This window comes from Tetrao urogallus (genome assembly GCF_951394365.1).
Source record: "Tetrao urogallus genome assembly, chromosome: 3".
NCBI classification, from domain to species: Eukaryota; Metazoa; Chordata; class Aves; order Galliformes; family Phasianidae; genus Tetrao; species Tetrao urogallus.
Window position 1 is genome coordinate 7,900,016 of NC_136815.1, and position 22,430 is coordinate 7,922,445.

General features: G+C 37.9%; 2 protein-coding genes across 2 annotated transcripts in view; both read left to right on the forward strand.

Annotated features, from left to right (window-relative positions):
* TMEM71 (transmembrane protein 71) overlaps nt 1-5,083 on the forward strand; it is a gene marked incomplete at both ends in the record, with an annotated part of 58,431 nt that extends 53,348 nt beyond the window's left edge. Inside the window, 1 exon segment of the mRNA XM_079533439.1 lies at nt 5,016-5,083. Coding sequence (XP_079389565.1) covers nt 5,016-5,083 — 68 coding nt within the window.
* Nucleotides 5,084-9,628: 4,545 nt separating this feature from the next.
* DNAAF11 (dynein axonemal assembly factor 11) overlaps nt 9,629-22,430 on the forward strand; it is a gene marked incomplete at both ends in the record, with an annotated part of 28,052 nt that continues 15,250 nt past the window's right edge. Inside the window, 7 exons of the mRNA XM_079534029.1 lie at nt 9,629-9,758; nt 11,125-11,292; nt 15,429-15,506; nt 17,718-17,890; nt 18,820-19,019; nt 21,418-21,600; nt 22,175-22,252. Coding sequence (XP_079390155.1) covers nt 9,629-9,758; nt 11,125-11,292; nt 15,429-15,506; nt 17,718-17,890; nt 18,820-19,019; nt 21,418-21,600; nt 22,175-22,252 — 1,010 coding nt within the window. The remainder of the gene's footprint in view (nt 9,759-11,124; nt 11,293-15,428; nt 15,507-17,717; nt 17,891-18,819; nt 19,020-21,417; nt 21,601-22,174; nt 22,253-22,430) is intronic.

The window sequence follows — 22,430 nt, forward strand, 5'->3', positions numbered from 1 at the left end:
TGAAGTTGCTTGACAGAAAACCATCAGGCATCGCTGCAGATGGCCCATTACTGAAAGCCTTCACAAACACTGATGCAGCAAATTAAACCACTCACCGAACTATCGATTTGCACTGGATCAACATCAGCCAGGCTTTTTCCAATTTTCACTCCATCCCTGCGATCTCCCTTCAGCTCATTCTCCTCAAGGTTTACTGGAAGACACCTGATTTCAATTAAGGAAAAAGAAAAAGCTGCCTTATTTCAGACGTAGCTAGAATATTTGTTTTTATGACAAGTGAACACAGAAGATTTTATTAATTGACACAAACTTCTTAAAGAGCTAATATTCATTTGAGGTCACGCACTTGTTAACATCCATGAGTAAAGAACAGAAAATGGTCACTCCAGACATTCATCTGAGACAGTGGGTTTTTTGTTTTGTTCTGTTTTTTTAAGCATGTGTGAGCATCCGTGCCAGCCAAGATGGCACAAACCTGACTACAACTTTAGAACCAGCAACTCCACATATAGAAACAATGAACACATCTTCACTTTTGTGACGAAAAAAACCCAAAAATACACTAACTGCTTTCAAAGATTTTTTGATTCTACATTAAAAAAAAAAATTGACACTCCAAAGGGACACATTTCAGTGTAAATTAGCATTACGAAAGGCCTCCCACCAGTGGTCATTCCCAAGTAGTTTGCATATCAGAAAGCATACCAGTCTGAAAGACATCTGGCTGAAGACTCTTTTTTGTGTGTGCATTTATTAAGATAGTTGTGTAAGAAATGAAACCTTTGTCACTTCCTAGGTTTATCAAATTGTTAGATATGGTGGCTTTCTCTCTGGACAAGCTACTGAGAATTGCAGAAGTAGGATTTGACTTAGAAAAAAAATAAGTAAGTGTTCCTCCCCCCATTCTCTCTTCCCAATCAAACTGCTTATAAGTAATTAATTTCTAAAAACTCCAGTTTCAAATGTTTGGTTACAACCAAGAGGTGTGATTAAATACAATCGCCACTTAGTAACTATCCAAGACTAAGAGGATAACTTCACAGTTAGGGAGATGCTATTTGCTCAAATAGATTCATCCCTCCCATGTTCTCTAAATACAGTAACCTTCTTTTTATCTGTCATGGTTCTATGTTTTTATGGTTTCAGTATTCCGCATCAAAACATCATGTAGTGTACAGGGCATTAAAGTGTCACTGCCCCAATCCCAGGTACCTATCCCTGTACATTACAGCAGTCACGGGATCTGGCCCTTCCGGGTGGGGGGGCGCTCTCTTGCTGCCTTGCAGTGGGTGCTGGAGGTGCTTTCCTAGCCGTTCCAAGCTTTTCAGGTTTGAATCGGTCCTGGGAACTCTCTCTCTCTTATCTTGTCTGATTTATTAATCTCAATTTCAATTAAATTGTATATATTGTGTTATTTTGTATTCCGATATTATAGTAAAATAAGTTTTCCTCCATAGATTGTTGCTGCTGGTTTTTTTTCCCTTCCTTCCTTCCCATTTCTGTGGGACTGGGGTGGGGGGGGAGGACAGAGGCCTGTTGCCTCTGTCACGGACATAGATTGATCTAGTCAACTCTGTGACATTATCCTGTTACGGCTGTGCCTCCGACGCCTCTCAACGCTCTCCTCCTCATCAGATTAGGATGACAAGGAAGGGGATGATAAGGAAGACGATGAGGAATCAGCACTGTGGGCTGCACGTCTCGGTCTGCAAGCATTTAAACAAAAGGTTAAAAAACAAATAGAATTCTCTCAATATTTGACACTACTTGCTGTCTACTCTATCTCAAAACTCACTCTCCAAGATCCATCAACTTTCCAGTCAGTGTGCTTTTTAACAATCTGATCTCAAAAGCATGTTACATTATTTTCCTCAGAACAGCAAAATCCATTTTTTTTCCTCTAAAATGTTTTTATTTTACAAAGAAAGTTCATGAACAAACTGCTCATTTTGTCCAATCAACCTGGCACACTTACACATTTAGCTCTGATTATCCTCTCTGTGAAACATTACCCCTTTTCACTGATGTAAGTTAGGCTTCCAAAAACCCTTCCCCCACCATCTATTTTCAGGAATGCTGGACAAAACATTCCTAATGTGCCTATCAACAGCATCCTCTGTGCTTTAACTGCTTACAGAACCTAAGAAGCCTTCATCATTACTATGGCAATTTATCACTTCATGAGGAATTTTTCTTGTTGAAGGTAAGCTTCGTACAGAAACATTAAGTGATTTCAATAAGAAACCAGTAGTTGAGTGGTTAAAAACTCTACAAACTCTTTCATAAAGCCTTCCCTTCTAAGTCTAATGAACTTATCCTTCAACTTAATAATTTCACCTTAATAATCCTCAACAAAAGAATTTCAAGACAAAAGATTTTAGAGGGAGATTCTGGCTTCAGTTTCAGAACAAAAGAATTTCAATGACACAGCCTCAGGCATGGCCTCCATAACCATCCAGTCAGTCATCCACAAATACTGTATTTTTAAAAATCCAGGAAATACCCACCTCCTCCTATCCAAAGATTGCTTTCCTTCATAGGCTTAGATTACCACAGCGATAATCATAAGGTTACCCTGTAACCACCAACAAAAATGAGGATGAACATAGTATGCCATAATATGAGCATGCCGAGACATGAATATAACAAGACATGCCTCATTAACCCAATGCACCATTATGTTCAATACAGATTTTTGCCTTTGGCTTGCACCGTAGTGTGAGAAATGTCTTAGAAATGCTAAGTCTGATGAATAAAGGTGCTGATGTTGCTCTTTTTCAGTCTGATTTATGTCAAAGTTTTGGACAGAGCTATAACTTCTAGATCCTTCTGGAGAAAAAGTCTGAATTGCATCTTCAGAACAGCTCACGAATATATCTCCTTGTTACAAAAGTGTATGCACATGCAGGATTGATTAATTACTATTATTCCACTTTCTACGCAGAGGAACATTCTTCTGAATATGTCAAAAATGCTGCAAAGACTGAAGCATTTGGGCTAATCTGAAAGTGTAGTGAAAGTCAAGCTCAAAGGGACGTTGTTTCTAGTGCAATGTCAGGGTTCAGGAGTTGAGTGTATGTCAAGGGCAGCAGGACAAATCCGGCATATCTCTTGCATTTAAATTGAATATGTGGGAAGTTTGAAGCAACAAGGCAAAACCTGGAGAACGTATTGGTTGATTTTGATCAACCTTTGGTTCAACCTTTGGTTGATCAAAATCACATCTCAAATACTAAAATACTGTACGTTATCCTTTGTCACTACGTCATTATTCAAAATGAAATCAGGGCCACCCATGCTCCAATGTATGGCTTTCTGACTTTCTGAATATTTCAGCACAGAATCATAAACAAAGCTGTTCTTCACAAGAAGGAGAAAAATACAGTCTGAGAGCTTTTCAGTCTCTGGGGTACAGAGAATACCTCTTTTACATAATGTGAGAAAAGTTATCCTCTCAAACAAGCATCCAAAAACATGACGATATTTGGCGAATGAGAACCTACATGATACACTATAACGAACTGTTGTGTAGATCAGAATGTACAAAAATGTGTTGGGTTTTTTTTTCCCTCCACAGGAATAATTGAAAAGAAAGAATAGTTGGTGAGTACATGTTTAAGTTTAGAAAGAATTTCATACATTTTGGGAAGAGCCCTGTTATGAAACAGAGTTCAAACATGCCATGAAAGTTCCTCAACTTTTCGTTAAAAACAGTTTTAGCTGTAGGGTCCTTGCCCATTTTCACTGTGAATTATTTTACTTCGCTGTCTAAAACCCCTCTTTGATTTTATTTAGATAATTTTTTTTTAATTGTCTGGCAACAGTTGTTAAGCTATTAAAAACCACTGTCCTTTAGCCTAGAAAGACTGTACTTTCAGTAATGGACAAAGTTCTCCTTTTCCAAGTTGATTCTGAACAGGCCAGGGACTGTAGTGCTCTAGTTTGGTACCAGTCCACTGAATGAGTGAACCAGCATAACTATGTATCAGTCCAAAATATCTAAGAAGCACTTATTTTCTCATTCAAACCTTATCCTCAAATAAGTATAAGGATATCCTTGTCCTTAGATCCCAAGACTGGTGCCTGACTGTGTGGTTGGCAACTCTGCACACAGCAGGAAAATTGGAACTAGATGATCTTTGAGGTCCCTTCCAACCCTTCCAATCCAAGCCATTCTGTGAATCTATCCAAATAAATTTGACTCCAGCTGCTGTTTATCAAGCATCTCTAAGTCTCTGTGTAGCTCAGAGCACTGACTTCTGTCTTCTGGGATGTGGCTATCCTAGTCCTGATTCCCTTTTTTTCTTAGATCTCTTTGAGTTGATAAGAAAAATGAAAAGAAGGATCTAAGTGGTGCTCTACCTGTGTTTCTGTTCCTCACAGTGTGGATAAAACAGCCTTGTTCATCAGTTCCTGGATGAGTGCATTCAGCTTCTGAGATCTACAGGTGGCTGCACAGCTGCAGATGCAACCTGGAAAACTTTTGAGAAATTCCTCAGAAAGAGGAGACTCATCCTGAGAACAAAGGTTTTCAGAACTTCATACAGGCGCTTGATCACTCTGCACAGTGTGAAAGTCAGTGATGAAAAATACAACCTACTCATCTACAGACAAGCAGTGGACAGTTGATACGACACTTCTCGGTCAGTGGGATTGTTTATACAAGGGCTACAACACCATAGCTTCAAAGCTGATTTTTATTTGAATCAATATTACCCAAAGCAGGCACTGTAGGATGGAGTGGTGCTGCTTCCAGCATTTCAAAACAAGCTCTCTTCTTACCTTGTACAGGAACTTAAAAGCAGAGCAGTTAATTCTGTGCATTCTACTATCAGCTCACTGACTCTTTTCATTTCACCACTGCACAAGTTTCTATGGAAAAAAATAACAATTGTTTGTGTCTTTCCTTTAAAATACAAACTATTTTAGCTTATTTTTTATTATTTTTTATTATTTTTTATTTTTATTTTATTTTATTCTGTGTGATGTCACATTTCTTGGTGATCTGCAATCAGTCATGCAAAACCAGAGACCTCTAGTCTCTTATGTCAACGAGGTACTACATAAAGATGGGGTCCTGTAAGCACTTTGATGGTCGACTGATTGTAAGTGTTTAGCAATCCTCATTAATTTTGCACTTGGTAAGCAGCTGATGTCTTCAAATGCTTCATATATATTAATTTATTGTAATGATATGCTAGTAAAGACAGTTGGTTTGGATAGAGACTTAGTAGTAACATATTTCAGAAGCATTACTGTATCATGTGCACATTTCCTTTTGGCCGTCATACCATTATCCTGAGCACCATGAAAAGAGAGAAAAAGAAGAAGGAAACATAAGAAAACATAAACATTAATGGGTGTGAAATTAGTGCCTAATTATTAGAAGGAAAGGTCTCTTCAGAAAACTGGCAATCAGAATGTGGAAAAGCAATGATGAAATTCATTAAATATTGAAATTCTACCTGGATTTAGATAGAAAAAAAAAAAAATACAATACCTGCAGCTATTAACTATGCTTTGGAAATGCTGAGCCTGATTTTTCAAGTTGGATCTTTGACACCACAGAGACTAAATCATACATAGATCCTGTGGGCAACCAAAAACCACTATCTTCTGAAGCCAAACATTTGATAATTTGCTTCTGCAAATATCTCCCTTTATGCTAGTTTAGCTAGGATGGCATGGGTTTCATGTTCTCGTGCAACAGAACGATGATACGTGAGCATGCTGTTGCCCACCAGATCATTCTATAACTAGCATTGCTTCTCATCTGCTTGTCCTCTGCTGTGCTAAAAGTGACATTAGCATATAGCCCCAGCTGGTACATCAGATATGAGATAGTGGCTGTGCAAGTAGTATTGCCAGCAGAGTACAATCAGGTTGGCAGCCACAATGACTGCGATTTCAAAACTGTCACAGAAAAACATACAATAAGGGTGCTGGTAGAGGAATCAACAAAACTCAAACACCACTGTCTGTCCAACTCTGCCTAAGTCAAGATCAAGCACACTATAGCTGTATTTCTAGCACCAAAAATCCAAAGTGTGGCAATGAAGAAAAATGTACGTTCAGTAATGTAATACAAACATTTCTCTTTCAAATGGTAAATAACTATATGCTGGTTATATTTTGAAGTGAAGCATAAAGAGCTCAGGCAGGGAAATTTCACCGAAATTAAAATTTTTGGACAGTAATTTACATTTGCTCAGTGCATTACATTGATCTTTTGTGAATGGAGACTGTCTGATATAGCAAGATCCAGTTTTGTAGTTGCAATAAAAGGTGAACATTTTTTTTTCTTAAGACTTATGCATTGTGTGCAATGCAACTGGAATGGGACCAGGACAACTGGAGTGAGTGAGGGTGCTTCAGCATCAGCAGGAGTCTCCACAAAGCAAATAGCTCGGATGGCCCAGGAGCTGGGCACATGTTTCACTCTGTGCCTGCTGGGAATACATGCTCAGGCTCACTGCTGGCTGGAACTATGGGCATGGAGCTGCAGCATCCCTGCAGTATTGCTCCTGTAAAGCTGACAGACCTGGCAGCTCTCAGTCGAATTTCAACAAGATTACTGCATGAATGAGATAATAAGAGAAAACTAAAATGGAAAACAATGTTGTATAGATAAAGGAGAGTATCTACCATAACTTCCATAAAGTAGCCTTTCTGGACACATATAAACATAGATTACTGGTAATTTATTTACATTATGATATGAAATATCCTCAAGAAATATGTTTCAGCCCTCCCACAAAGCTCCTGCAAGAACATCTCTTTGCAATCACCCATTTCCATTTCTTGCTGTGCCATGTTAGTCTTGGCTAGCAGCCAGACTCCCACCCAGCCATCCTCACTCTTCCTCTGCAACAGAACAGGAGAATATAGGATGAGAAAGCAAGTGGGTCGAAGGAGGGACAGGGGGATAACTTACCACTTGCTGTCACAGGCAAGAAAGACTGAAACCAAGAAAAATTCCATTACTATAAATTGAAATTTTCAGAGTCCTCAGTCTCTCAGAGAGTGGACCTGTTAAAGCACAGCTGGGGGAGGGTAACAAAAATAATCCAAGGGATAGAGCACCTTTCCTAAAATGACAAGCTGAGAGAGCTGGGGATGTTCAGCCTGGAGAAGACTACAGGGAAACCTGACAGCAGCCTTTCAGTATCTGAAGAGGGGCTGTAAGAAAGAAGGCAACAGGCGCTTTAGCAGGGTTTGTTTTGACAGGACAGGGGGAAATGGTTTCAGACTAAAAGAAAGGAGATTAAATTGAATATAAGGAAAAACTTCTTACAATAATGGTAGTGAGGCACTAAAACAGGATGTCCTGAGAGGAGTCCTGGAGACAGTCTGGATGCGGCTCTGAGCAGCCTGATCTAGCTGTAGGTGTTCCTGTTCAATGTTGGGAAGTTAGACTAGATGATCTTTAAAGGTCCTTTAAAAGATTCTATGATTTCACAAAATTCATTCAGAGAAATGATGAGAAATGAATGAGAAAAAAAAAATGACAAAAAAAAATCTCCTCTGTTTTTCCCAATCTCAGCATCATCCCTTCATACACCCAACTGGTCTTTATAGCTTATTGAGAGCATGAGAAAGTAACAGTGTGCAATTCTAGAGCCTGAAAAAAAAAACAAAACAACAGGGTTTTAGAATAACAAAATAATTTGTGTATTTCTGTGCAATGCAGTGTAGACACAGCACTTAAAATATTGAATGTAGAAAGAATGAGATTTTTCTCCTTATTATCAATTACCTTGAATGTGAGCTGTAATCTCAAGTCAGAAATTAATAGTTCTAGTAAAAGTCACAGCTGTAAAAGCTATTATTGGAAGGAGCCTGCAGTGTGACATGAAATAAATGAGTAGATGCAAAAGGCCTTGCCCCCAGCTTTCGTTTCTGTGGCTTTGTAGCCATGAGATGGTGCCGTCCAACCAGCTCTGTCTGAATCTTTGTCCTCAGCGTTAGTGGGTTATGTCCAGTCAGACAGGGACAAATGCCAGAGACTTACAAACCAAAGTCCGTAAACTTCACTTTGCTCCTTTGTGTCTCATTACCTCCACAAAACTCGGTAGCTTTAACTCCACGACCCCTTTCTCCTACTACCCCCTAAATAGCAACAAAATTAGAAAGTTACATTGTGATTTGTATTTTTTAATGGATTACATCCCAGCTAAGTGACTTAGTAAAGGAAGATTTAAAAACAAGCAAATAAATCCTTTCTTAAACTTTTCTAATGTATGTGATTTTTCTGATAATAGATGAGCTTTAGGCTTGGTTGAACCGTTACGTTGTGGTTAACTAAATGTTTTGTGGTGCGTGCTGACTTTCCTGATGTTTACACCTTGATTTGGTTACAATTGTACCAGTTTATGTTCTGCACCTGAAGTTTTGGAGTCACCAATTGTGGCTTCTATAAGATTGTGACCGAGGAATGATGTGGCAATGAACAGAATACATAAACCTGTAATTACTTCATTGCTGATTTGTAATGGTTGTCATCATATCAGGATTAGGTGAAGGACTCTGTGATGTTTTGAAGCACGTCATCCCCTCCACTTCCTTTGAGGTTTAGGTTGCTCTAACTTTGCCAGTTCGGAACTTGCTTAATCAAGCACATGAAGCAACATTATATTATGTTCACTGCAAAGTAGGAAATCCCATACATGAGAATTGATGTCACCGAGACCTCCAGCCACGACTGACACACCAGGTTGGTTGCAAGGTAGGCATTGAATGTGAAGTTTAAGTATGGTAATGACAAGTGAGAGTCCACAGAACACTGCAGGGGGCTGTGATAACTGTGTACACAGCGTGGCACATTTCACACAGCTCTCTGAGCAGATTCATGCCTTAAATAGTGTGGGAAGAGTTTTTTTAGCTGGGACAATCTCAGCTAAAAGGTGAAGGACAGCAGTGTTTGCTGCAAGCACTATGGTGGGCAAATGGGTTGACAAGGACATCACACAGTGGATAGACAGAAGACAGCCTGAGGAAGCTATTTCATATCTGAATGCCAAAGGAAAGTGACAGGACTGACAGACTCATAAACATCGTCATTTTGGAGTACAAATGGTGCTGGCGTTTCCAGCTTTTGCAGACACGGGCAGAGCTGAAGCCACGCTGAGGAGAGCGACGCAAGCGGGCGGCCCAGCAGCGCCCTGCACGTTGCCATGGCAGCGCGGGGCGTCCTGTAATGGCGGCGGCGGGAGCTGCGGGCAGCCATGGTGCGGAGTGAGTGTCACACAGCCTTCCGTCTCACCTCCGGCCCCATCCCTCCTTTCCCCACTCCCTAGCTACCATATTCCCTCTCCCCGCACTTGCTCCTCATTCCTTATACCCTTACCTCAATATTTATTGTTTTCTTCTGCAAGTTTGTTTCCCTTACTCCCCTTAAATATATAGGTAGCATACAGAATGTTAAATGTTTACTCCGTTCCCACAGAAGAACCCAGAAATAGATTCTGTTGGGGATGGTTGTCTCTGCCTTGCATACCATGTATCGAAAATGAGTGTTTCAGCATACTTCCTGCCACAATCATCAGCAAATGGAAATCTGGCTGTAATAAAACTGTCCAGAATAGTTTGTGTCACTTCTTTTTTTCTATAAAGGGTATAGCAAGTGCAGATGTCTCCAATGTGTAAGTGTGCAGATCCTGGGATACTGTTTTCTTGCTCAAAAGCACCTGTTTGCACTGGAAATACTGTCACTGCAAGATCTGACACTAGACACATTGGAAAGAAGGTCATTCTTTTCTGTAATTTCCAGCATGCTTGCAAAGTAAGTTATTAGAATGCTGATATTTTTCATATTTTCTGTAAATACTATTTAGTCATGATTATTGCCATATTTTCTCTAATAATTTAATCAGCTTTAATCAATTTGCTGTTGAACAGAAGATGGTTTTTCAGACGCAGCAAACCTATCCACAGTGATTCAAGGGGATGGGCTCACCTTTCCCAACATGCTTCCTATGCAGACAGGATCCACTCTTGCATCAATACCAGCATCACTGATAAATAATTCCATATATCTGTAAATGTGACATAAATCTAAATTAGATAAAATTTGGGTGAAAGAAGGGAAACTGAACTCGGCTTATTTGCAGAAAAAAAAATGTAATGTGCAAAACTTATTTTGCCTCTTTCCTAAAGGCTGTGGATAGAGGAGCTGTGCTGACACACACAAGACTGCGCCACACAGGTGCACAGATCACCAGGCTTTTAGCAGCTCTGTTCATGTGAGTGTGTGCAGCTGTTCCAGGACCAGTAATAAAGACAGAGCATTTATCAAAACCTCCCTGAGATAAAGAAGCAGTGAAAGAATGTAATAAATGCATGCTAGGACCAATTGGTTTTCATAGATCTCTGTATTTATATATATTTCTTTTTTTATTATTTTTCTTCAGAGTATTTTTGAAAGGCTTGCTAGGCTTCTGTAAGTTTTTAAAATACGAGTAAGATTCGATGCTTATTTCCTAGAAGTCATGTTTTTAATCAGTACTTCACTGTAGTTGACTGTTTATCAAGGAGATGAAAATGCAAGTGCTTTTTTGGTGCAGTGGACTGGAAACAAAGTAATCACATCTACCTCAAGAGTGAGCACTAGTTCTCATAGAATTTCTTTATCTTCATCATACAGATCCTTTTAACTGAGTGAAAGATTGCCTTGCACTAAACATTGCTAAATGAAAATTCTTGAAGCCAGGTTTCTAGCATCTTTCAGCCAATGAAACTCTTCTGCTTGCTGCTAATGAACTGCTGGTGTCTACAAAATACGCAGGATTACATATCATCCCAACACAGATGTTTATAAGCATGAATTAGTTATAGCTTTGCCCCAAGCAAGGTTTGCTCTACATTTTATGGAAGATTCCACAGTTTTCATATGGATTTTTCTAAATGTTGGAAGTGGCTTAATTGTGTTTTACAAATTATTCTCACTGTAGCAGGGTGAGTTGAAGTTGCTTGACATTTGTCTTTTATAGCAGAATTTCTTTTTATTGATACTTGTCCCAAGTATCTGTTTAGTATGATGGAACAAAAGATTTTAATGATCTAAAAAAATTGTTCATAATTCAAATAGTGGAGATATTTTCCAATGACCTCAACTATTTTTTTCAGTCACTGAAGATCTTGTTAGAAGACGTGCAGAACATAATAACTGTGAAATTTTTTCACTGGAGGAAATCTCTTTACATCAGCAAGAAATAGAAAAATTAGAATACCTTGACAAATGGTGTAGGGATTTGAAAATTCTCTATCTTCAGAATAACCTAATTCCAAAAATTGGTAAGCATTTTCTGGATATGTTTTTTATTAAATGGATTGCTTGCATAGTAAGAAATATATGTATATCTTTTGCGTTATTCTTCATAGAATGTGGAGTGTGTAACTACAGAGAAGTTCCTCCTGATTCTACTCCCACAAGCTTTTATTTCCCTTTCATGTTAGCAGATTTCTAAGAAGCTTAGAAATTTGCAGGAGTTTAAATGAAAAAGTTAGTACTGAGATACAAGTCACTAGAATGGAAGTGTAGAACACCTTAATTGGTTAAAAACTTGTATGTGAAGGTATAACTCAAAGATCCTTTTCTTGTAACAGAGACAGTTCAATGCATTCCATGAACTGCAATACGTGAGAACTAGCTGTCCTCATGCTCATTTTTCAATTCAGTTTTTATACACATAGTAGCTTTTGTTCAGATGGAAGTAATCTTCGTTCAGATACAATAATTGCTTTTGTGCATAAAGACTTACAGACAACTTACAGAGAAGTCTGAATGATCTTCCTTTACCACAGGAAGATGCAGTTCCTTATGATCTATGTTTTGTGCTCTTGTGATGCAGCTTTAAGTTTGCTAGGCACACAGAATGATATGACATGGAGTCTTGGTCTGGAAAAGCATCGATCCTACAGATACTGTATAGATTAACTAGAGTGGTTCAGTTGGAAAGGACCTTGAAAGTACAACTGCCCGACCTCTCTGGAACTAACCAAAAGTTAAAGCATATTGTTAAGGACATTATGAAGAATGGAAAATGAGAAGTGCTCAGGAATGATATTAGCATATTTCTTTGAAATTCCGTAAGAGGCAGAAAAGACAATCTAGAGTTTTAGGGTGAAATTCTGTGCTTGTGATTTGGAGGCAAAGGCTTTAAATCTCAATTCCAAGCTGCCCTAACGGGGCTTGTCAGGAAATTCCGAAGGAATATTTGTATTGATAACATCTGCATTACTTCGAGTGGAGTAATCTTCTCCCAGAGAGAGAAAGATTTTTTTAAACTGCTTTATGCTGCTCTATCCCATCAGAATTTGAGTAAAAAAAGTTGTTTTTTCTCTGTTATTTTGTGCTTAAGGCACAAGACCCTATCTTATTATTTTGTCAGTGCTCATATCTCATAGAAACAGTACTGAATTCAAGAAGTAAACCACTGTGAAGTAGACAGCAATGCATTGATGCAGAACACACACTTCTGTATATCAAAATATCATAGCTGTATGTTTTATACTGCCTCTGTCAGGATGTGTCCCTTATTTTAAAGGAAACCCTTAACACCACCCTAAAGATCAGACTAGCCTACTGGTCAGTTAGCAAGCTGCAAGGTATCCATATGCATAGAAATAAAACCACCAAGCTGTGTGAAGAATTCATGGCTCTTTTCTTTTGTATAAATGGGAAGAAAACACAAGATAACATTGTGTTCTACACTGCCTTACTCATATCATGCCCACAGATATTCAATTATAGAAATACCATAGAGAAAATATACAGCAAAATACGCGGCATGAATCCTTGCTGAGAAATTAATTTCATCATCTATGAATGGAGCAAACACCTCTCCAAGGTCTTAGTTAACCAGAAAAAGACAAATTTTCAAGCCTGATTTAGTTCACTGGTTTTAGACAGCCAATTTAAGACAAGACAAATTGCACCCTGAATAACCTATTTCTCTGTATTGATTATAGGGGATCCTAGAGAAGTAGCTCAGCTGTAGACATGATCTGTATCAGTTAGATGAATCTTTCTCTGCTTGAATTTCTTTGTTTGCCTCTGCAGGGCCAGTATGTACAGCAGTTAGTCAGCACAGCTTGCAAATTAGAGTGTGAGGTAAACTTTCTGACTTCACTGGATAGGAAATAGGATTTCCAGTCAGATCTTCAAAAAACCTGAGACTGGTGAAGTCTGTGAACTGCATCATGAGTTAAAGCGTGTATCTTGTATCAGAGTTGTGTCTCAGACCTGCGTGTCACATTTCAAATGGCATTTGCGTTTCCCAGTTATTTTGGCACTGGTAAAGCTTACTACTCCCCCACCTCGCTTACACAGAGGAGGAAATGCTAGGTATTCTGATAGAAATAAAAGAACAAACATTGTGGTCCTGCTAATTTCAATAGCTTGCGGTGAAAATAATACATTTTAGATCCCAGACTATAGAATGGTCCTGTTGTTGGCTGACAGCTGCCTGCTATCTTATGTTTGGCCTGTAGAAAGAGAACTCCTGCAGCTATAAGTGAGCCATTGTATATATTCCAGTTATATCACAGTGACACTATGGATAAATTTGAATCACCATATTTAATAAAGAACAGCGTCACTCATTTATTTCTGTCAAATTGTCTTAATCTATCAGGGAATGTTCCTGGATATATCATCTACTGTATTTATTCTTGGCTTGAAACAAAGTGATGTAGTACCTCCTCTTGTACCCTCATACTACCATACATTTTCTATGATTAGAGCAACTTTCTAATCCTTTTCTCCTCTTAAAACAAACATCAAGCAGTACTGCACTCCTTCAGTGCTTTCCACTATGAGGAATGATACATTAGATAATGCAGGTGATGTTTAGGGTTTACATAATGCTTTTCTGTAAAGAACGCCCATAGAATGCTGTGTAAATATTTATTTTGAATGCAGAAAAGGAATTCTCCATATGCCACTGAAATCCTGTGCAGTGTCAAACACAGAATGCTTCTGACACAATGTGTGATTGTCTCAGGGACAACAAGGTGCTGTAATCCTAACATCCTCTTGGTTTCCGTTTAGTTGAGGGAGCTGAGCTTCTTTGAAGAAGCGTGCAAGCATTTAGGATCTCAACCCTTCTGCATCTCTGTGCAAGCATTTAGGATCTCAACCCTTCTGCATCTCTGAGCTTAGTTTAGTTCCTCTGCAAATGGCTTAACCTCCAGATCCCACGCCACTTGCAATCTGAACAATTCCACAACTCTTTCATTATTCAGCCTTACCTCTGTTCGTTGTGCATCTTTGTAGTATGTGTGCTAATGCTGCGTGCTAAGACAGTGTCACTCAGTACATGGCCATGTAGCACCATAAAGCTTTAGAAATCTGTTGTAGGCAGATGTGTGACAGTGAAGGACAGTGTAACAAAAACACAGGACTGGCAAACTTACTAGCACAGGAGCATGAGCTCTGGCAAAGGGAATTACAAGATAAGGTTTTATTTCCCAAAATGCTAATGCATGCCTCAAGGTTGTTTTTTAGGCTTGTGGCAGAAAGGAATCGTCGTTTGAAGTTGTTATTGCACTTGCTTTACTTCAGTCAGAATGGAGTGTTTGTGTATTCAGTATGACTTGAGTGAAAATGGAAAAGATAATGGCTAACCCATCATTGTGGGCCAGCCCACTGCTGCTTCCTCAACTGATCATGCATATCTGAAAATCCTAGTTGAAAATGACATGACCTATTTTGTTAATCCGTCCATTATTTTCTAATGTCAGGAATTAAAACACATCTTTAGGTTTTCCTAAAAACTTAAGTTGACTCAAAAATTCCATCAGAAAAGGAAACTTCTTAGACCACATTTTTACCAGAATTAACTCATACTATTTTATAGGCAACATAAATTGCAGGCTAAGTAACTTTGGGTTATGTAAGATAGTAGGTCTAAGCTTTATTTCAAAACAGAATAAATTCTTCCAACAGCTATATAACATGGATTATTGATTATTTCAGTTACTTGTAATAGCCCTGTAGATAAAAGACCTTTAGAAAATGAATATATACTAAAGAAACCAATCTTTTCTATATAAGTGAGTGTAAAACTCCAGTTTCATAAAGCTTGACAAAATATGGTCCAATTATTCCAGAGTTTCATGATGAACGAAATATTTCACCACATATTTTGGCCAGTCCTCTTGCATTATGTACTTGTATTATAGATGTTTTGATAAAAAATGTGTTTATAGCCTTCCCTCTTTTTTAATATTAACATATACTTCTCATAGAAATCCTGTTTTCATCTTTTTAAGCGTTAAAATATTAATGCCTGATAGTCTAATACAAATTCAGTTTTGTCCTTCCCATTTTTCTGCTTTATTGTTTGTTCGAAGTTAAGCAAACAAGTAAAATAATAATGCCTATTCAGTGAAGGAAACTGAAGTAATGGATCTGTGTTTTGTTACAGAAAATGTGGGCAGGTTAAAGAAGTTAGAATATTTAAATGTTGCATTGAACAATATTGAAAGAATTGAAAATTTGGAAGGTAAGATATTTTAATGAACTAGTTCACTTTTTCTTACTGAAAAACTTGAGTAGAGACAATGTAAAGAAAAGTGGAAGCTATTAATTATGCCCATCAATAATTGTAGTACGTTTACAGTCAGAAGAAACTGGTTTGTGTGCAGTGTTTCAGTATTTCTTTGTAGCCAGTGGTTCTTACAGCTGAAGTTTTGTCACTGTTGTTTCTTAAATGCATTTTAACTGGCTCTCTGCGTACTCTTTTACCAGTGTTGTCAGCTACGACAGCTCCATTCTTTAATCCTTTACAAAACAGGAATCAAAATTTAATGAACCTTTACAGGATTGGTATTGGTATTGCCCCAGTTGTGTCAGGGTAAGTTTAGGTTGGATATCAGGAAAAACTTCTTTACAGAAAGGGTTGTTAAGCACTGGAACAGGCTCCGCAGGGAGGGTTGAGTCACCATCTCTGGATGTGTTTAAAAACCGTCTGGATGTGGTGCTCAGGAACATGACTTAGTGGAGGGTTGTTAGTTAGGGTAGTGGTGTGGCTTTGTTGTGGTTGGACTCGATGATCTTTAAGGTCTTTTCCAACCTGAGCAATTCTATGATTCTATCATTTGTTATGCAGCTTATCTAGAGCAAAGTTTTTTTGTTTTTATTTTTTTAATACCATGCTGGCTGTAAAAAGCATCTCTTTTTATCATTCAGCAGTCACCTTTGCTTCAGCAATCAAAAGTCTCACAGAAGGACATTCTACATTGTACAGAAGTTGCATTGTCTGGAGTATTTTTACAGAGGTTTTCAGATCAATCTTTTTTCTATCTTTACATAAAATTGTATCCATATGATCTCTATTTAATCATTTAGCCTGTCACTATAATTGCTTGTCCAAGGATTTACCATTTTCCATGAACAGGTCCTAAGACTTAGAGCCATCCATAAATACATTCCATGCTATTTGAACCATTTCTGACTTTTGACTTATTTCCTTTTTCTTTCTCGATTCTGCTTTGTCAAGTTGCTCAGTATATAAAATGTGTACCTTAGCAAGGGGACAAAAAAAAAAAAAAAAAAGCTGTTTTGCTTTATTTTCTTTTGAATCATATGCATGCTGATTCAAGAGAATGGTTTAAATCAAATGGAAAAATAAACAAATAGTTGCAGAAATATATACTGCATTACTTATTTGGCAATTTGTTGAGAAATTTACATCTATTTTCATGCCAGCAAATTTTAAGGTGTTCTAGCAGGCTGCATTATTTATTACTGTGATTTGTCATTTACTTAGATGCCAGAAACTTTGGGAGCGAGAGCGAGCGTTGCAAAAATTGAGGTTGTTTTAATCCTCTAATAAATCATTTTGCATTGTTTATGCTCTTTTCCATTATGCATAGAATACTTGCCAAGTAGACCTGCAAAGGAAAAGAGGTGATTAAAATGATGAGCACAGAAGTTGAATTTGCTCTTAGCTGAACTTTTCTACTCTTAGGCCAAGGTTATGACTCAGGACAGATTATGATAAAAGGAGTAGCTGATAAATTCTGGATCCAGATTTCCCAAATCAGTTTGTTAGCACATTTAGTGCTACTAATTATAATAAATGTTTCTGGTTAACACACCACTTTCTCACCAATTTTTGCAATTTAATCAGTGATAAAATATTCATAACAATAGCTGAGTCCATAAAGTGCAAAACTTCATCTCAACTTGGAGTGGATTTTTAGAAAACATTTTATCAACACTTTGGTAATGTTAGTGAAGATTAACATTACACAGAAAGGAAACCCATAAGTCATCCTGCTCTTCCGAAGTAATTAGGCACCCTTTAGCCATGTGGAGAAGACTTCAGCTGAGAACAGTACCAGTATGATCAGACTCTTAAAGCTGAAGTTTATCGTCTGGAAATGAAGCATTTAATAACTAGTATACAAGCTCTGACCACAGAGTTCTTATAGTCATGAAACCAAGAGTAAGTTTTTTATATTTTCCATCTTACCAAGAATTTTTTTTCTTCCTATAAATATTTTGATCTCCTGAAGCTTAGCTGTGAGTCAGTCTTCTACCTGTGGCCTGTAAAAGATGTATCCTGACAGGATGAAGTTATTATACAAGGGCAAATGTAGGCATCAGTTTTAGTACCTAAGTACATATATGTCTCTGTATGTTTGTGTGTATGTGTCATGAGCATTTATGTTATGAACAAATCAAATGATTTTTTTTTTAATTCAAATAGGCTGTGAAGAACTGAAGAAGCTTGACTTGACAGCAAATTTCATTGGTGAACTGTCCAGTGTCGAAACCCTAAAATATAACATACATTTGAAGGAACTGTTTCTAGTGGGTAACCCATGCACTGAATTTGAAGGTTATAGACAATTTGTGGTGGCAACACTTCATCAATTAAAAGTAAGATTTTTATTGTTAATTCTATGAACAAATCAATAGCCAGCTTTGTTGACTAAACATACTAATACAAAACAAAATAAATGCTTATGGTAGGAAAAAATAGGAATCTTCTTCGTACTGCCCTCAGGAAAGTGAAGTCTGTTCTCAAGAATTCTGACTAAACCACAGTTATTTTTTAGAGTTATCAGTCATTTTCATTGGAGATGCTTTAACGAATTTCCGAAAAGATAAGTACATAGTACAGTTGTGGCTTTTTACTCATTTGTTTTCATACAGACAGTATTTTTTTAAACATATATTTTTTAATATTGTCATGATTTCAGAAAGTTACTAAGTTGTTGATAAGGTACTGATGTTATATACCATACCAACAGTGTAAGGCAATGGAAGGATAGAAGTTGACATGAAAATGCACTATATTGCATCTGCTGTAAATAGATATGTTGAGATTGAAATTCTGTGCAGGAACTGATCTAATGATTTCCTGTCAGTGAAAATGACCCCAAGTACACACTCACACTTTACCTTGGAGAAGCACAGACACTTACTTTCCTTAATGGGAGTAGATTCAACTAACTTTGTCAGCAGTAAATGAACACATTTAAAGAAATATATTTGTCATAGTTCCATGAGCTGAATCAAAATGAGAAAAAAAAATAACAGAAATGGCTGAAGGGACTCTTCCTACTCCATAGTAATAAGACAAAGTAAAATTCTGAGAAGATGCAAAAGGCAACTGTTAGGCACAAACACTTTTTCAGACCTAAATAGAAATTTACTGTTAATTCGTTTAAATATACTGCTTCTTAAATAGTGCTTCGGAGGTTTGAAATGAATAGTAAATTAACCTGAAGTTTAATGGATTTATTTGATTGAATATGTTTAAAAGTTCTCATGTATTTATATGGATTTTTCTTCCCTTTGGGAAGTATTTGGATAGTAAAGAAATAGAACGTTCGGAGAGAATTCAAGCACTTCAGTACTATCCAGAAGTGAAACAGAAAATCAGAGAACAGGAACAAGCTTACCTTCTCAAAAGAGCCAAAGAAAAAGAAGAGGCTCAAAGAAAGATGCATGAAAGAAAGGATAGGAAAGAAAAACAAATGGAAGCTGAGCTTGGACTTGACAGGTAACAGTAGGTAGCAACAGTTTTTAAGTAATCATCTAATCATCATTCTTCTTTTTCTTCATTAATAATTTTGCTTTTCCTCCTGAAATATTGGTTATGTAATTCTACTTAAAGTCTCATGTTTGTCTTTATTACTGATTCTAGTGGGATTCCAGCATTTATCCTCAAGCATTTTATGCCTAAAGAAAAATATAATCAGTTATAAATGCCATTAATTACTGATCTGCAGACAGTACAAAAGAATTTTTGTCCTGTATCTCCTGGCTAAATTGTCTGGGTGCAAAGCAGTGTAATTGATAGCTTCTTTCAGATGGACAGCTGGAAATTATTATTTAAGGTAATGCAATTGTTTCAGAGAAAGCTGTTCTTCATCTATAATTTCTTTTCCTTCAGACATAATAGATATTAAGAATGAAACAATTTGAAGATCTTTTGAGATGTGTAAAAGGCTATGGAATTGTTTACACCTACACTTCTTCTACCTTATTTTACTAAGACAGCAGAAGGATTTTTCTCTCACTTTCTCTTTCACTGTACTTGACCTTCATCTTTAGTCCATTTTTAGTCCAGTAGAGTCTAATTTCCGTGATTCATAGAATCAAAGAATCGTAGAATGGCTTGGGTTGGAAGGGACCTTAAGAATCATCAAGTTCCAATCCACTTGCCACAGGCAGAGTTGCCAACTGCAAGATTGATCACTAGATCAGGTTGCCTGGGCCCCCACCTAACCTGGCCTTGAACACCTTCAGAGATGGGGCATCCACATCCTCTCAGGGCAATATGTTCTAGCACTTCACCACCCTCTGTGTGGAAAACTTCCCCCTATCTGATCTAAATCTTCCCTCCTTTAATTTAAAACCATTCTCCCTTGTCGTATCACTGCCTACCCGTGTAAAAAATTGATTTCCCTCATGTTTATATCTCCTTTTAGATATTGGAAGGCCATAATGAGTCTCCCTGAAACCTTCTCTTTTCTAGGCTGAGCAAGACCGATTTCTTCAGCCTATCGTCATAGGAAAGGTGCTCCAGCCCTCTAATCATCTTTGTGGCTCTTCTCTGGACCTTTTCAAAAGCTAAACATCTCTCCTGTGTTGGGGGCCTGGGCACAGGGACAGTGCTCCAGATGGGGCCTCATGAGAACAGAGCAGAGAGAGACAATCATCTCACCCCTCTTGTGATGCAGCCCAGGATACTGTTGGCCTTCTGGACTGCAAGAGCACACTCCTGCCTCATGTTAAATTTTTCGTTTACCAGGATCCCTATCTCTTTCTCAACAAGGATACTCTCAAGGATTTCTTCTCTCAGTCTTTATGCACATTTGGGATTACTGCTTGCACTTTGCTTTGTTAAATCTCATTACGTTCACAAGGACCCACCTTTAGAGTTTATCAAGGTCCCTCTGGATGGCACCTCTTCCTTCTACGGCAAACTTGCAGTGGGTGCGCTCAATCCCTTCATCTATGTCATGAATAGAAGATGTTCAAGAGTACTGGCCCCAGGACCGCCCCCTGGAGGACCACTGCTTGTCACCAGCCTCCACCTGGACTTAAATACATTGACCACAAGCATCTGGGTGTGTCCTTCTGGCCAATTCTTTATCCATCAAATAGTCCACCCTTCAAATCCATATTTCTCTAATTCAGAGAAAAGAATGTGGTTCAGAACCATGTCAAAGGCCTTGCAGAAGTCCAGATAGATGACATCAGTTGCCTTCCCCTTGTCCACTGATGCTGTCACTCTGTCATGGAAGGCCAGTAGATTGGTCAGGCATGACTTTCCCCTGGTGAAGCTCTGCCTTCTGTTTCGGATCACCTGCTCATCCCTCATGTGCCTTAATGTATCTCCCAGGAGGATGTGCTCCGTGATCTTCCAAGACATAGAGTTGAGTCTCACTGACCTGCAGTTCCCCAGATCCTCCTCCCTCCCCTTCTTGTATATGGAAGTGATGTTTCCCTTTTTTCTTGTTACTAGGGAACTTTGCCTGACAGCCACAACTTTTCAAGTATAATGGAGAGCAGTTTGGCAGCCACATCAGCCAGTTCCCTTTGGATCCTGGATGCATGTCCATCATGCCCCACAGACCTGTACAAATTCAGTTTCAGGAGGCAGTCTCAGACTTACTCTGCCCTTACAGTGTGGGGGAGTTTTCTCCCCAGTTCACACCAGGAGTTTCAGGAATATGAGGTTTGGGGTTGTGAGAAGAATGAGAATCCTGGCTGCCAGTGAAGACTCAAGCAAAGAACTTAATGAGTACCTCAGCCTCAGACTAGAGCAGAATAAGTTATCCAAATACTTAAAATATTGTTATTGGTAGGAATTAATATTCATAGTGGAGTAATCAATTTATCACTGCTGTTACTCTTCTTTTTCAAACAATATTCCATGTGGTTTTGTGTAGCCCAGACTCCCTACAATACAAAGAAAATCATCAGAAAGAAGGAGAACAACAAATGTGGAGAACAGCTGAAGATGATGAAGAAGACAGAAGATTTTGGGAGGAGCCAACACCATATACTCCAGAATCTAGATTAGAAACTCACAGATATATTGAAGAAAAAAGGAAAGCTAGAGACAGTATAAGGTATGTTTTTTTGTTTTATAATATATTTTGGGAACTGAAGATGAACAACTTTTTGAAGGCACAGAGAGGAGGTTGGCGTCTGCCTCCCATTGAATATTGTCTTTACCTGTGCAAATATGCTTTAAAAATGTTAGTAAAATATACTGGCTGCTTATTATTTTTCATTTTCTATTTTTTATTTTACCCTTTATTTTGTTTTCTCTCAAACAGGGTTGTTAAATATAACAATTTCTCTTTTCTGCTCCACTGTTTGGATTTCAGAATTTCCACTGTTCTGCCAGCTAATTCATGTTTGATATCGTGTTTGACAATGAATTCTGAGTGACACACCTAGGAAGTTATTATCTATGTAAATAAATGATACTACAAAGTATTTGCTCAGCTTTAGATGATGCTTTTAATGTTCAGTTGGACATCTGACATAACCTGTTCAGTTTCTGAAATAAGTTGTATCCTTAAAATCCAGTACCAGATAATCCTTGCCTTCCTGACATCTTCTCCTTTCTGTTTTGCTATGCAACATAAAATATGAAAATGTGAAATTATAAGCTGTTTTTCTTTCTATTTTGTTTAGAGGGTCAAAAACAAGAGAGAAGCCTCTTCCAAAATTGGTCACTGCAGAAGGAAAAGTTCTGAATGTCAATATGCCTAAGTATGTAAGAAAGCAATGCTGTGAAGAATTTAAACAGTTGATTTAAACCACTATTTTGAAATGTGTGACAATACAAAAAATAAGAAAAAAGACAAATTCTGATATGTAGTATTGTATTTCAAGTGGGGAAAATTACTCCTAAAATTACACTCTGATGCTGGAAAAATAGTTTTCAGTG